The sequence below is a fragment of the Oncorhynchus tshawytscha genome, linkage group LG12 (assembly GCF_018296145.1).
Source record: "Oncorhynchus tshawytscha isolate Ot180627B linkage group LG12, Otsh_v2.0, whole genome shotgun sequence".
In the NCBI taxonomy this organism is placed as follows: domain Eukaryota; kingdom Metazoa; phylum Chordata; class Actinopteri; order Salmoniformes; family Salmonidae; genus Oncorhynchus; species Oncorhynchus tshawytscha.
The window spans coordinates 44,407,663-44,420,378 of NC_056440.1; the positions used below are offsets into that span (position 1 = coordinate 44,407,663).

Consider the following 12,716-nt stretch of genomic DNA (forward strand, 5'->3'; position numbering starts at 1 on the left):
CGTGTTCAGGTTCATCGACCCATCCAAGGCCTGAGTGGTATTCCAGAATTCACACATCCACTGTAGTTTTCCTATTCTCTCTCCTCCCACAGCCGGCAGGCCTACTTCAAGTATCCTGTACTTGCCTACTGTACATCAATATCTCTGTCAGCTCCCTGTTCCCTGCTCCTTTAGGGCACACAGGTGTCAGGATCTCCGGCCTACTGGGGCTTAATGACCAAACAAGAGGAAATGGCTTGCCATGGCACTGACCCTATAGGCTGGTTTTAAACAAGCCAGACTCACATAAACTCTGCAGGACACTTGCCCTCCAGGACATGTGTTCACGAGCACTGCTCCATACTAAATGGTCTATACTTTATTTATACGTTTCACCAGTGGCGGTCGGTGCCGTTTAAGATGAGGGAGGGCAATTATTTTTTCATGAGCATTGTCTTTTTTCTATTACAGCATATTGGATGACTGTCATTCATAATCCGTTCACCCAGTTCAATGTAACAGCGATAGGTTTAGATTACTACATGATACTAAAATGTTCCCTATACCCATCATGAGGTTGCTACAACCATGACCTATAAACGAAAGTTTGCAACGTAGGTGCACACAGGTCAGTGGCACATTCAATTGTACACTCTTTCCTGCATCCAGCTAAACTAGGATGTAATCATTAGCCCAACAGTTGCAAACAAGAGTTTCTATTGGACAAATTCAGGTTTGTTTATCCCCGTTTCTTTCCGACAACATATCAGTTCATGCTGCAACAGCTCTGATAGGTTGGATGTCCTCTGGAAGTTGTCATAAGTATTGTGTAAGTCTATGGAATGGAGTGAGTACCATGAGCCTCCTAGGTTTTGTATTGAAGTCAATGTACCCAGAGGACGATGGAATCTAGCTGTCCTCCGGCTACACAATGGTGCTATCCTACAGTATTTTAATCAATTATTTAGTGACGTGAATATATTTTGTATAGTTTTATCTAAAAATACTAACTTTTTAAATGTTTCACTATTTTTATTTTTATGAAATTCACTGAGGAGGATGGGCCCTCCCCTTCCTCCTCTGAGGAGCCTCCACTGCATTACACCTAGCTATGTATTTGACATATTTCACATGTGCAGGATCTTTATATGTATTCATGTACCCTCTGTAATCTGTGAGTATAACAAGTACCGTTCAGATGATTTGAATGCTTTGAATATGTTCATTTCCCCTCTGGTAAAGTGTTGGATTGAAGCGCGTCGTGGGCTGTGTGAACGTTACACGATCCTGTCGACATTGAGTCTTTGAAGCACCGGTTTGTAATGATAGTAATTCAAACGATGCGATAAGGGGATAAACAGCTGAATGGTACAATATACCCAAAAGGTGTTCATCATAACAGGACAGGGGAAATTGTTGAATTCATCAGCACCGCGCTGGTAATTGATGTCTTCCGGAGACACAGCGTTTAGTTGTGGCAATCTTCAGGGCAGATGAGATGACTTGTCTTTCCTTTAATTTATTTATAATACTACGCACTCTCGTAGCGGTGAACAAGGCTGTTCTCTTTACCCCAGGCAAGAGGGGAGAAGAGAACGTAGGGGGGGGGGGGTGTGACGGTATCCTTGTCTCTGTCGGTAATGCTGATATTCTCTCTGTTTTTAGATAACATGGGGCCTACAGTATGTTACTGTGCTGTATACTATAGTAAAAAAAAAGGCTGTGTTTGGAGAAACCCATGATTCATTTTGAGCGCGCCCTTTGTGGTTGTTGATTCTAACACGGTGCCCAGGTCTTTATTGTACACGAGAGTTATAGATGCGGGACACTTGCTCGTTAGCTCGGTAACAGTTGATTGCCGTGGTCGCCAATGGATTCCAGCGAATGGGCAGGAGTAGAACAAGTTAGACAACCATACTAAGCTGTAGATAGATACACACACACACACACACACAACGCCATGACTTGTATTTACTCTCTCCACGCTCAGCACAACTGGGTTGAACCTCTCTTTGTTTCTGCGGGAAGCTGTATTTACATAAGGAGCTTATGTCAGCCACACTTTTTATTATTCCAGTAAAAACAAAGGGACAAAAGCTATTGTTCTGGGAAGTAATGATTTTTGGATTTCTCCAACTTGTTTGCGGGTGCAGGCGGGGGGGTAGGGGGTATGGGATAATGGGAGGAGATAAATGCAACCCCCTTGGCAGCTTACGGGTTTATGATGCGCCCATTTGTTTATGGTAATGCCGCTGCGTCTGACCCTGTAGCTTTGATGTGTGATTGACGGGGAGGAGGCAGGAGAGGAGGGAATAACGATCTGTGCCGTCCTACCACTGCTCCTCAGGCAGGCAGGCAGCAAGAATCCACGCGTGATACCACCGACTCTGTCTGTTTCTCCATCCGTCTGTCCATCCATCTGTTTGTCCGTCCTTCTGTCCGTCCGACTATCTACAGATCTCCTCTTTCCCAGGGGATACTAAGTTCAATCACTGATCTGAGTCAACCTGTTTACAGTTGACTGCTCCATCCTTCATTGTTGTGTAATACAACTTTGGGCGCCTGTTTTTTCCCCCCACTTTCCTCCTTGCCTATAGCTAATGGCAAGAGATTGATTCAAAACCTAGGTCATGTGCTTATGTAGGCCTCCGAGGTGTTTTAAAAGGCCATTTGAGCGGTTGAAGAAGATACATAACATATGTATGGTTAATAATGATGTCTTTATGCCTTTTATCAGAAAGGTCAAAACAACAACTTTTCCACAACTCCTTAACCTATTTTCTTCAGCATCCCACACATGCATACATACATAGAAATATTTTCATTTTCATTTTTTTTACTTTCACCCGCTCTCTCTCTGCCAGTCTCTCTCTCTCTTTCTTTATCTGTTCTCCCTTGTGTGTGTGTGTGTGTGTGTGTGGGGGGGTGTTTGTGTGTGTTATGGGGGTTAGTGGGAGGACCCTACTGAAATGGCTGTTGTTCCATCAGTTAGGGACCAGTGAAGCAGATAGTTACACTTCTCTGTCACTGGGGCTTCCTCTGCTGGAGGCCGTCCTCTCCTCTCCTCTACCCCCTGTAGTGATAGGAGAGGTAGGAGAATGGGTGGTCAGAGGTGGGCTCAGATTGGCCTGGAAGACTAACAGTCCTACAATCAGCCCTGTATTGACTTGTGTTAACATCAGCCATGTGTACAGTATACTGTACATAGTGCAATCTGTGGTAATGAGAATGAATGAGAATACCTGTCTGCTCCACTTGTGTATTTTTAAATCTCTCTCTTCTTCTCTTGTTCCTGTGGCAACCGCCGTGCAGCAAGCGATGGAGGACTTGCTGGAGGACGAGGATGAGGACTATGAGAAAGATGACAAGGTAATTATCTCTCTCTCTCTCTCTCTCTCTCTCTCTCTCTGTATGCTGTCAAGGGACAGGACGTCTCTGGGGTGCCAGCGTTCCACACACAGGAAATACAAACACATAGATGCATTGTGTACACTCCATTTCAATACACTCCAAACTTCAGATGCACACGTTCAAATGTGCACGCAGACACGCACGCGCGCACACATCCAAACTTTGAACATTGTTCGTCGTCTTCCTGAAATGGGTCCAGACACGTGGTCCTCTGCCTGTTGTAACCCCTTCATGCATAGCGTCACGGTTGCCAGTGCTAGTGATTTGCTCTGCTTCGCTCTTCTAAAACGTCCCCTTCTCTTCTTTATGTAGCCATCTACTGTATTTGGAATGCTGATGTGCAGCGTTGGCCCGTTGCGCCGCCGAGATGGGATCACGCTTAAAGCGCCGACTTTAAGGAGCTTCAGGAACTATTTAGGAGCGTTATCTTCTCATTGACTTAGTAATAAAAGAGAATTTGTGCTCAGCAGCTATCAGGTAACAACAGGTGGCTGCTTTAGTGGGTTAGCTCGCTCGTTTACACAGTGGCAGCTTGTAGCCATACTAGCCTTGAGCTTCCTGATCCTTTCTAGTCCTAGTCAGGGAGAGAGGCGGCGTTAGGCTTCAACGTTACGGAACCTGACATTTGATACTCACAGCAAGGTTTTCATAGCTAAAAGACAACAGAGTAGAATCCTGTCGAATAGTCCCAAACCAAATCTGAAGTAATCGTTCCCCAGGTTCTGTTTTGTTTCAGGAGGATATTTGTGTGCTATAGAGTTTTTCCTGGTTCTTCCTATGATGTAAATGGCAGTACGTGACATGTTGTGGTTTGTCTGCACACTGATTCGTGGTTATTGTTAGTTTTTTTTTCCACTGGTGATATTTGCCCAAGACCAATTCGAATATCATCTGATTTAGCATCTCTGGGCACTACTTTCGACAAAAATCTCTTCAGTCTGTCCTTTTTATTCAACTTGTATGAGCCTTTGACGAAGCAATTTGTTATCTGAAATGAAATAGCCTGAAGACTCTCTTCATTTAGAGTGAAGTTATTTTAGGCTGACCTCTTTCCAGCCCTTTGAAATATCCAAAGTGCCACAAGTGTCTGTGTGAGATCACAGGGTTAAAAAAGCAGATATTATGTGCACTCCAGTCCACATGCGTCTCGGCATTTTCATTCCCCCTTCCTCCAGCGGCTCTGAGGGAAAAGTTCCACGGCTGCAAGGTTCCACGGCTACGGTGTACGGGGCGGCGATTGAAGATATGCGTTAAGCAACCTTGAACCTTTTTTCACCTCTCTATCGCTCTACTTTTCTTTTTCTGCATTTCCTCCCTTCCCTCAGAAAAAAATAAACAGGCGTTTGAAAAGATGCAGATTATAGAAAGAGGGGAAAAAAATACATTTCAACTTTCATATTGAAATGAGGGAGCTGCAGCTCGCGGCGTCTGTCAGATTGAGTCCTGAGCTGATTATTCCACATAAGAGGGCCCTGCTCTTTCTGCACACAGGGCTGAGGCGCCGGATAGCAAGGCGACCACAAAGGCTACAATTGACCAACTCTGGCTTCATACATTTTGATCTATCGCTCCCCTCAAATGTTAGCATTCCATTTGAGCTGTAGGGAAGTTGAAAGGGGGGTGTTTTTCTTCTTTATTTCACCAATATCTGTCTCTTCCAACCACCCTAGCCCTCTCCCTCACTCTTTCCCTCCATCCCTCCCTCCATTCCTGCCCTCCCCATTCTCTTTCATTCTTACACCCTCTTCCCCCCTTATTCCCTGGTTAAGTGCACAACAAATGGAGTTTTGAGGCTGAACAAATTTGTCATTTCCATTCTCACTCTCAGGTATTGAAATGACCTGACGCTCTCATTACCTCTCCTCTTTGCTAAAATTGTATAATATTAAGGTCAGGTCAGAGGAGGCCTTTTTCACGGCACAAAGGTAGAAAAAAAAGATTAATAAATGTGCCAAGGCCTCATTTTAATTGAACCTGAAGCATATGTTGCAAGTATGTGCAATCCGTTCCAGATGTTCAGTTCTGGCCGTGTGTGCTGCTCTTCCCTGTGCACCACAAGGCAGCTATTAGCTGGATAACCTTTGCTCCGGGGGCTAAATGGGGTATTACATGGCAAAAAAGTGGAGCACCTGTTTTTTATTGGGGAGAGGACCCCTTGCAGGCTTTGCTGAGGCCGCCACATGTGTATCCACTTAACAGATTGTTGGGCAATCGTGAAAAGTGTCTTTCTTCTTAGCCAACGCTGATATTAGTCACTTACTCTCAATGAAAGTCCAAAGTCCAGGCTAATTGATGGGGACGGCTCAGTTGTTAAACCCAAGTGGGCACCTGAAGGGGAAAAGAAGAATGAAGCTTAACTCTGTGCTGCTTCTCCCTCCTCTTCCTCCTCCTCCTCTTCTCTCTCTGGTGGTGTGTGCGCGTGTGCGTGTGTGTGTATGTGCGTGATTGCGCTCGTTTGAGCGCGCTGCGTGCCTGCCTGTGAACTGTCCACGTGGGATGAGAACATGATATCAATGCAGAAGACAGTTTTCATAGAGCGTTATAGTACCTGTTGAGATAGTCCAGGTGAATAGCAGTGTGTGTGTGTGTGTGTGTGTGTGTGTGTGTGTGTGTGTGTGTGTGTGTGTGTGTGTGTGTGTGTGTGTGTGTGTGTGCGAATGGCAGGACTTAAAGATGTTCAAGATGTGTTTCCTGCGAACCCTTCCACAGCCAGTAAATTCATGGCGATGACTAGACACACATGTGCGCACGCACGCACGCACACACGCCTGCACACACACAAACACACACACTTGATATACCAAAGTCTCAATGTCAATAATGTCAACACCTGCATTACAGTTGAAGAGCTAAACACACACTAACAGAAAGTGGCCATATTCTAATGAGGGTGTCATTACCTTGGCTGGCACTGGTTCTCACCCCTCCCTCCCTCCACGTCACTCTGGGCTCCTGCCCGTTGCCTGTCTGTCATCCTCCAGACAGGCCCTCGCTACAGGGGATCCAGCAGGCGATGGTTCTGCCACCACACACCGTCGGCACACACACACACCGCCGTCTGCTCACTCATCCCTAAGAGAGAGGGAGTGAGAGAGAGGGAGGGAGAGGGAGTGAGAGAGACCTGTATGATTAACAGACAGCGACAGACAGACACACTCACACACCTACCCCCTTGGGAAAGGGTTCTACATGGAACCCAATAGGGTTTTACCTGGAACCAAAAAGTGTTCTTCAAAGGGTTCTCCTATAGGGACAGCTGGAGAACCCTTTTAGGTTCTAGATAGCACCTTTTTCTATAAGAGTGTACATGTCAGGCTGGTGACAGGAAAGAGCCGTGGATTTCGAGCATTTGAAAAGGTGCTGAGGACGTGGAAATGTGCCTTCGTCGGCACTCCCCCTCCAAAACATAACGATGGCACAGCACTGGGCTCAAGCCAGAGAGCAACTTATCTGACGCCATTGTTGCAACCCTTATTACTAGTCTGTTCAACCTCTCTTTTGTATCGTCTGAGATTCCTAAAGATCGGAAAGCGGCCGCGGTCATACCCCTCTTCAAAGCGGGAGACACTCTTAGACCCAAACTGTTACAGGCTGATATCCATCCTGCCCTGCCTTTCTAAAGCCTTCGAACGCCAAGTTAACAAACAGATCACCGACCATTTCGAATCCCACTGTATCTTCTCCGCTATGCAATCTGGTTTCCGAGCCGGTCATGGGTGCACCTCAGTCACGCCCAAGGTCCTAAACGGCATCATAACCGCCGTCGATAAAAGACAGTACGGTGCAGCCGTCTTCATCGACCTGGCCAAGGCTTTCGACTCTGCCAATCACCGTATTCTTATCGGCAGACTCAACAGTCTTGGTTTCTCTAATGACTGCCTCGCCTGGTTCACTAACTACTTCTCAGAGAGTTCAGTGTGTCAAATCGGAGGGCCTCTGGCAGTCTCTATGTGGGTGCCACAGGGTTCAATTCCTGGGACCGACTCTTTTCTCTGTATACATCAATGATGACGCTCTTGATTCTTTGATCCACCTCTACGCCGACAACACCATTCTGTATACATCTGGCCCCTCTTTGGACACTTTGTTAACTAACCTCCAAACGAGCTTCAATGCCATACAACTCTCCTTCCATGGCCTCCAACTTCTCTTAAATGCAAGTAAAACGAAATGCATGCTCTTCAACCGCACCTGCCCGCCCGACTAGCATCACTCCTCTGGACGGTTCGACTTAGAATATGTGGACAACTATAAATACCTAGGTGTCTGGCTAGACTGTAAACTCTCCAGACTCACATTAAGCATCTCCAATCCAAAATTAAATCTAGAATTGGCTTCCTATTTCGCAACAAAGCCTCCTTCACTCATGCTGCCAAACATACCCTCGTAAAACTGACTATCCTACTGATCCTTGACTTCGGCGATGTCATTTACAAAATAGCCTCCAACCCTCTACTCAGCAAATTGGATGCAGTCTATCACATTGCCCTCCGTTTTGTCACCAAAGCCCCATATACTACCCACCACTGCGACCTGTATGCTCTCGTTGGCTGGTCCTCGCTACATATTCGTCGCCAAAGCCACTGGCTCCAGGTCATCTATAAGTCTTTGCTAGGTAAAGCCCCACCTTATCTCAGCACACTGGTTACCATAGCAGCACCCACCCTTAGCACGTGCTCCAGCAGGTATATTTCACTGGTCACCCCCAAAGCCTATTCCTCGTTTGGCTGCCTTTCCTTCCAGTTCTCTTCTGCCAATGATTGGAACGAATTGCATAAATCACTGAAGTTGGAGACTTATATCTCTCTCACTAACTTTAAGCATCAGCTGTCAGAGCAGCTTACCTATCGCTGCAGCTGTACACAGGCAATCTGTAAATAGCCCATCCAACCAACTACCTACCTCATCCCCATATTTGCTTTTGTTTGTCTGCTCTTTTGCACACCAGTATTTCAACTTGCACATCATCATCTGCACATATATCACTCCAGTGTTAATTTGCTAAATTGTCATTAGTTCGCTACTATGGCCTATTTATTGTCTTACCTCCTTACTCCATTTGCACACACTGTATATAGATTTTTCTATTGTGTAATTGACTGTACGATTGTTTATCCCACGTGTAACTCTGTGTTGTTTTTGTCGCACTGTTTTGCTTTAACTTGGCCAGGTCACAGTTGTAAATGAGAACTTGAGAATTGGCCTACCTGGTTATATAAAGGTGAAATAAAAATAAATAAATAAAAACTGCTTAGACCACTGCGCCATTGCAGTTCACAATTCTCTAGCAAGCAGGGAGACTAGTTGATGATACTGGAAACAGGTCTTTTTATTATTATTATTATTATTATTATTTTGATTTAAGCCTTCCCCAAACCATAGCCCTAACCTTAACCACGCGGAATCAATACCTAAACTTAACCCTGTTTTAAACCCTGTAACGATGCAGAATTAACCCTGTAACCACACGGAATCAATACCTAAACTTAACCCTGTTTTAAACCCTGTAACGATGCAGAATTAACCCTGTAACCACGCGGAATCAATACCTAAACTTAACCCTGTTTTAAACCCTGTAACGATGCAGAATTAACCCTGTAACCACGCGGAATTAACGGGTCAAAACTCAACGCTCATCCAATTACGTCAAATTCCGGAGTGAAACTATGAGATCAGGTTGGTACATGTATGCCATGGGAGCTTTCGGTGTAAGTACAGGACAGACTAGACTTTCCAGTAGCATCTGTAGGGACTGAATGACATCTATGTCGCAGCTTTGTCTTACACAGCCTGCTGTCCAGAGCTGGAGTAAAGTTATCACCTCCAGGGTCCCTGTGTGTGATAGCCTGTCTCACAGAGCGGGATAGAGGGGCTGAAGAAGCTCTGAGATTACACTCACTACGCATGGCTGGTCACTGGAGTCGCGCTCGTCTCGCCTCAGGACTTACTGCTAGCCAGATAAGATACACACTGCAATCATGTCCCACTCACGGCTTTACCGCGCTCACACACACACACACACACACACACACACCTCACCCACACGCCTCTTTACACCTACTACAGATGTCAGCCTTCTCCCTCCCTCTCTCTCTTTCCCTCTTCCACCTCCCTTTCCTCTTCCCTTCGCTCTCGCTTATTCTCTCTTTTCTCGCGCGCTCTCCTCTCTGTCTCTCTCTGTCTCTCCCTCCCTCCCTTTCACTTTCTCGTTCCGTCCTGCCCCTCTCTGTCTGATGCTGGGTTTATTGTCTATGTCCTCTAGAGTAGTTTGAGCGTTGGTACCCACACAGGGCTGTACGTGTGTTACGTACGTTGGCTTAGAAACACCAGGGACACTTTGACTGCGTCACATGTTCCAGTGAGGTGCCCTGATGAGGTGCTGGTAGAGACTCTAGGCAGTATAGAGAAGCATTGTTTGTTGTTGTTCATTCTTTGTTTTCGATTATGTCGACTCAACAACTTAGTACAGCGAAGCAGCCCTGATTTGGGAAGCACATGTCTGTCCCATTTCCCAGTATGCTTCCTAGGCATTACTGTACTGTGAATAACACATAGACATTTCGCTACTCGTCATTCGAACATTCATGTGGACTCAGGTGTGATGGATATTCTAAGTTCGAGTAAGGATCTCTTGAAAAGAGATGAAGAGCTGACAGTACCTCTCTCTAGTCATTTCTCTATCTCCTTATCCTTCTCCTCTGTATTGCTGAGGCAGGCTTTTTACCATCCCCTCTCCCTGTAGGCGAAGGACACACACACACACACACGTTCTCCGCAGAGCGCGCACACTCATGCTCACACTGGGAACACACTGGCACATTGTTCAGTATAATTTGGGAAAAAACACTGTTTGTGTTATTCATGCTGTATGTCATTTTTCGGGGAAGCTTTCATTGAGTTCCGCCTGACAATTAATGGCACGAGAGAGAGAGAGAGAGAGAGAGAGAGAGAGAATCAAGTGATATCACTGCTATGCTGTTGAGGCGAGTATACGGAGATACTATCTGCTAATAAAAAAAAAGTTGCTAATCTCCTCGCCGTTACCATGTGGAGTCAGTAATGGAGGATATCATGGGGGTTCTAGGCAGCTGTGGCGACCTGATAGCAGCTCTGTGTTTATCGATGGCCTGGCAGGTGTCTGGGTATTAACCGTTGCTGTGTTGCCTCGTCGACGCCCATGGCGCCGTAGCAACACACTTCCCGTTCTCCTGACCCCTGGGCCTAACAGCAGCAACCTTAATACGCTACACCCCATTTCACAGCCATCGCTACCTCTCTCCCTCTTCCTCTTCTCCGACTATCTCCCTTTTTCCTCATTCTTCTACCTTTGCTGTTTCTGTCCTGTTTCGGAGCCGTCTTTCCGTCATTCCCTTTGCTTCTCTTTCGCTCTCCCTCTCTATCTGCCTCTCTCTGTTTTCCTATCGCGGTGACATTAGAGGGGAAAACACAGGTAACCTCTCAGCAGTGTGTAATGCTGTAAGATCTGATCCTGGTACAGGCAGCATTGTGACAATGTGGATCTGGGCGTGGAGGGAGACGGTGCTTATCTGCAGATAGCACATGGAGCGCAGGAGCCGCCGGAGCCCCAGCTCCGCACTGCGCCGCGCCGATCCGCCGATAGCTGCGTGCTCCGATGTAATTGGACTAAAGAGTGCACGGGGGGGATTATTTTTAATACTCTAAAAAGTGTGACTGAAAAGTTGTTCTGGGGCTATTGAGCTTGTGATTCGCCATGCATGTCCTCAGGTAACAAGTTAGGTTGTTTTTTTTTAAGTGCGGAGGAGAATAAAATAAAGAGAACTTTTGAGCTGCTTCTGAGTTCTTTTCTTCTCCCCGCCTGTGAAGGATGAAAAGCTTCACGCTGTTAAAAAAAAAAAGGTGCTTTTTACTTTTTTGCCTATTTCTTTCTGGGAGACGCTGCTCGGAACTGCATTTTAATCATGTTTGGCTAATAAAGAGTGAAAGAACAAAAAGGTGGGGAGAAAAGTGTGGAGGAGTATTGTCTTGCAAAGCAAAGTGTGCCATATTGTTTGCCATTTTTTTCTAACACATCAGGTGGATTATTTTCCTCACTCTCTCTCTCTCTCTCTCTCTCTTTCTTTCTCTCCCGTTCCCCCAGATATCTGTTCCTCTGCTCTGCTGCTCAGCCTTGTTTTAACCCTTTCCTTTGTGTCCCTGTTTTTTTTTTTAAACAACAACATCTCAATCTATTCTGACCCACAAGGTGCCTAGGCCCGGCCATTCGGATGACGGCCGACTGCCTGAAAGCCATATCCTTGTGGATATGTTGGCTTCCTGGCACTTTGAGTGGATACGGGTGATGGTGGTAAGTGTGGCCCCACTTCCCGGTGTCCCTGTCTGGCTTATATGGCTCATCGTCTGTCTGTCCAGCCGCTTCGCCTGCAGGCTCTCTCTCTGTCCTGCCAGTCCCTGTCCTCGTTTCATTGGCACGCTCGCTCCGTAACACACCGCGCTATTGTCACCCCCGACACCGCCCATCCCAGTTCCTTTTCGGGATAAGAATGTGTGTGTGGGGGGGGGGCCTTCCTTATGTGACTGTAGGATGGTAGGATCCATCCCAATAAGGAAAGACAGACGGGAAGAGACAACATCCTCTGTAATGGGAAGTTAAACCCAAGCTCATCATGCAGCGATCATTGTGTAAGCCCATGGACCTTTTCTGTTCTCCATATGATGAGTCTCAGGTGTCAGATGACCATTCACAGATAACAGTTGCTAAGAGGGCTTCATGTCCCCTATCTAATAGTTACACCATCTGGGAACGCTTTGCTAGCTGTATGTGTGAGCCATTGGTGTGGGTATGTGCGCGCGTGTGTGTGTGCCCGCCCCCTGTGCTTAGAGATTCTGCACCGTCGCTAAGCCAAGAAGGCCCTATCCCCCTGTCCTCAGGATACCACTGCTATCTACCTGTCACGGCCTTCTAGTTGAATCAGCTACACATTCACAACCAGACGATCCAGACGTCTTGACTCTGATGGACAGTATATGGAAGAGAAATGCCACCAGCCCCCTGCAGCCTCGGTTAAAGCAGATCTGCACTTGTAAACCAATGAAAGTTGCCTTCTGTCAGAGTATCAGAGGTCTGTCAGGGTAGAATGTTGGCACTGTTGACAGACATGGAGCTCTTCTATCCGCCCTCTGATTGGCTGGAATCTGGAGCACATCACATGATAGCGGCTGCGTCTGTGTCTCAAAGTCAAACATGGGAAGAGGCAGTTGCTACCTTTTCTTTTAACAAGAGTCATAAATGTGTAATGAGTGTTGAGGATACATATTTTATGCTGCTTTTGAAGGTACGATCCCAT

General features: G+C 46.4%; 1 protein-coding gene across 8 annotated transcripts in view; it reads left to right on the forward strand.

Annotated features, from left to right (window-relative positions):
- Positions 1-12,716, forward strand: part of mctp1a (multiple C2 domains, transmembrane 1a) — a 198,645-nt gene that overhangs the window by 163,605 nt on the left and 22,324 nt on the right. For 5 of the 8 annotated variants that reach the window (XM_042330679.1, XM_042330680.1, XM_042330682.1 and 2 more), the window contains 2 exons: positions 3,292-3,348; positions 11,615-11,716. In XM_042330679.1, the coding sequence (XP_042186613.1) occupies positions 3,292-3,348; positions 11,615-11,716 (159 nt within the window). The remainder of the gene's footprint in view (positions 1-3,291; positions 3,349-11,614; positions 11,717-12,716) is intronic. The other 3 variants (XM_042330683.1, XM_042330684.1, XM_042330686.1) reach the window with 1 other exon arrangement.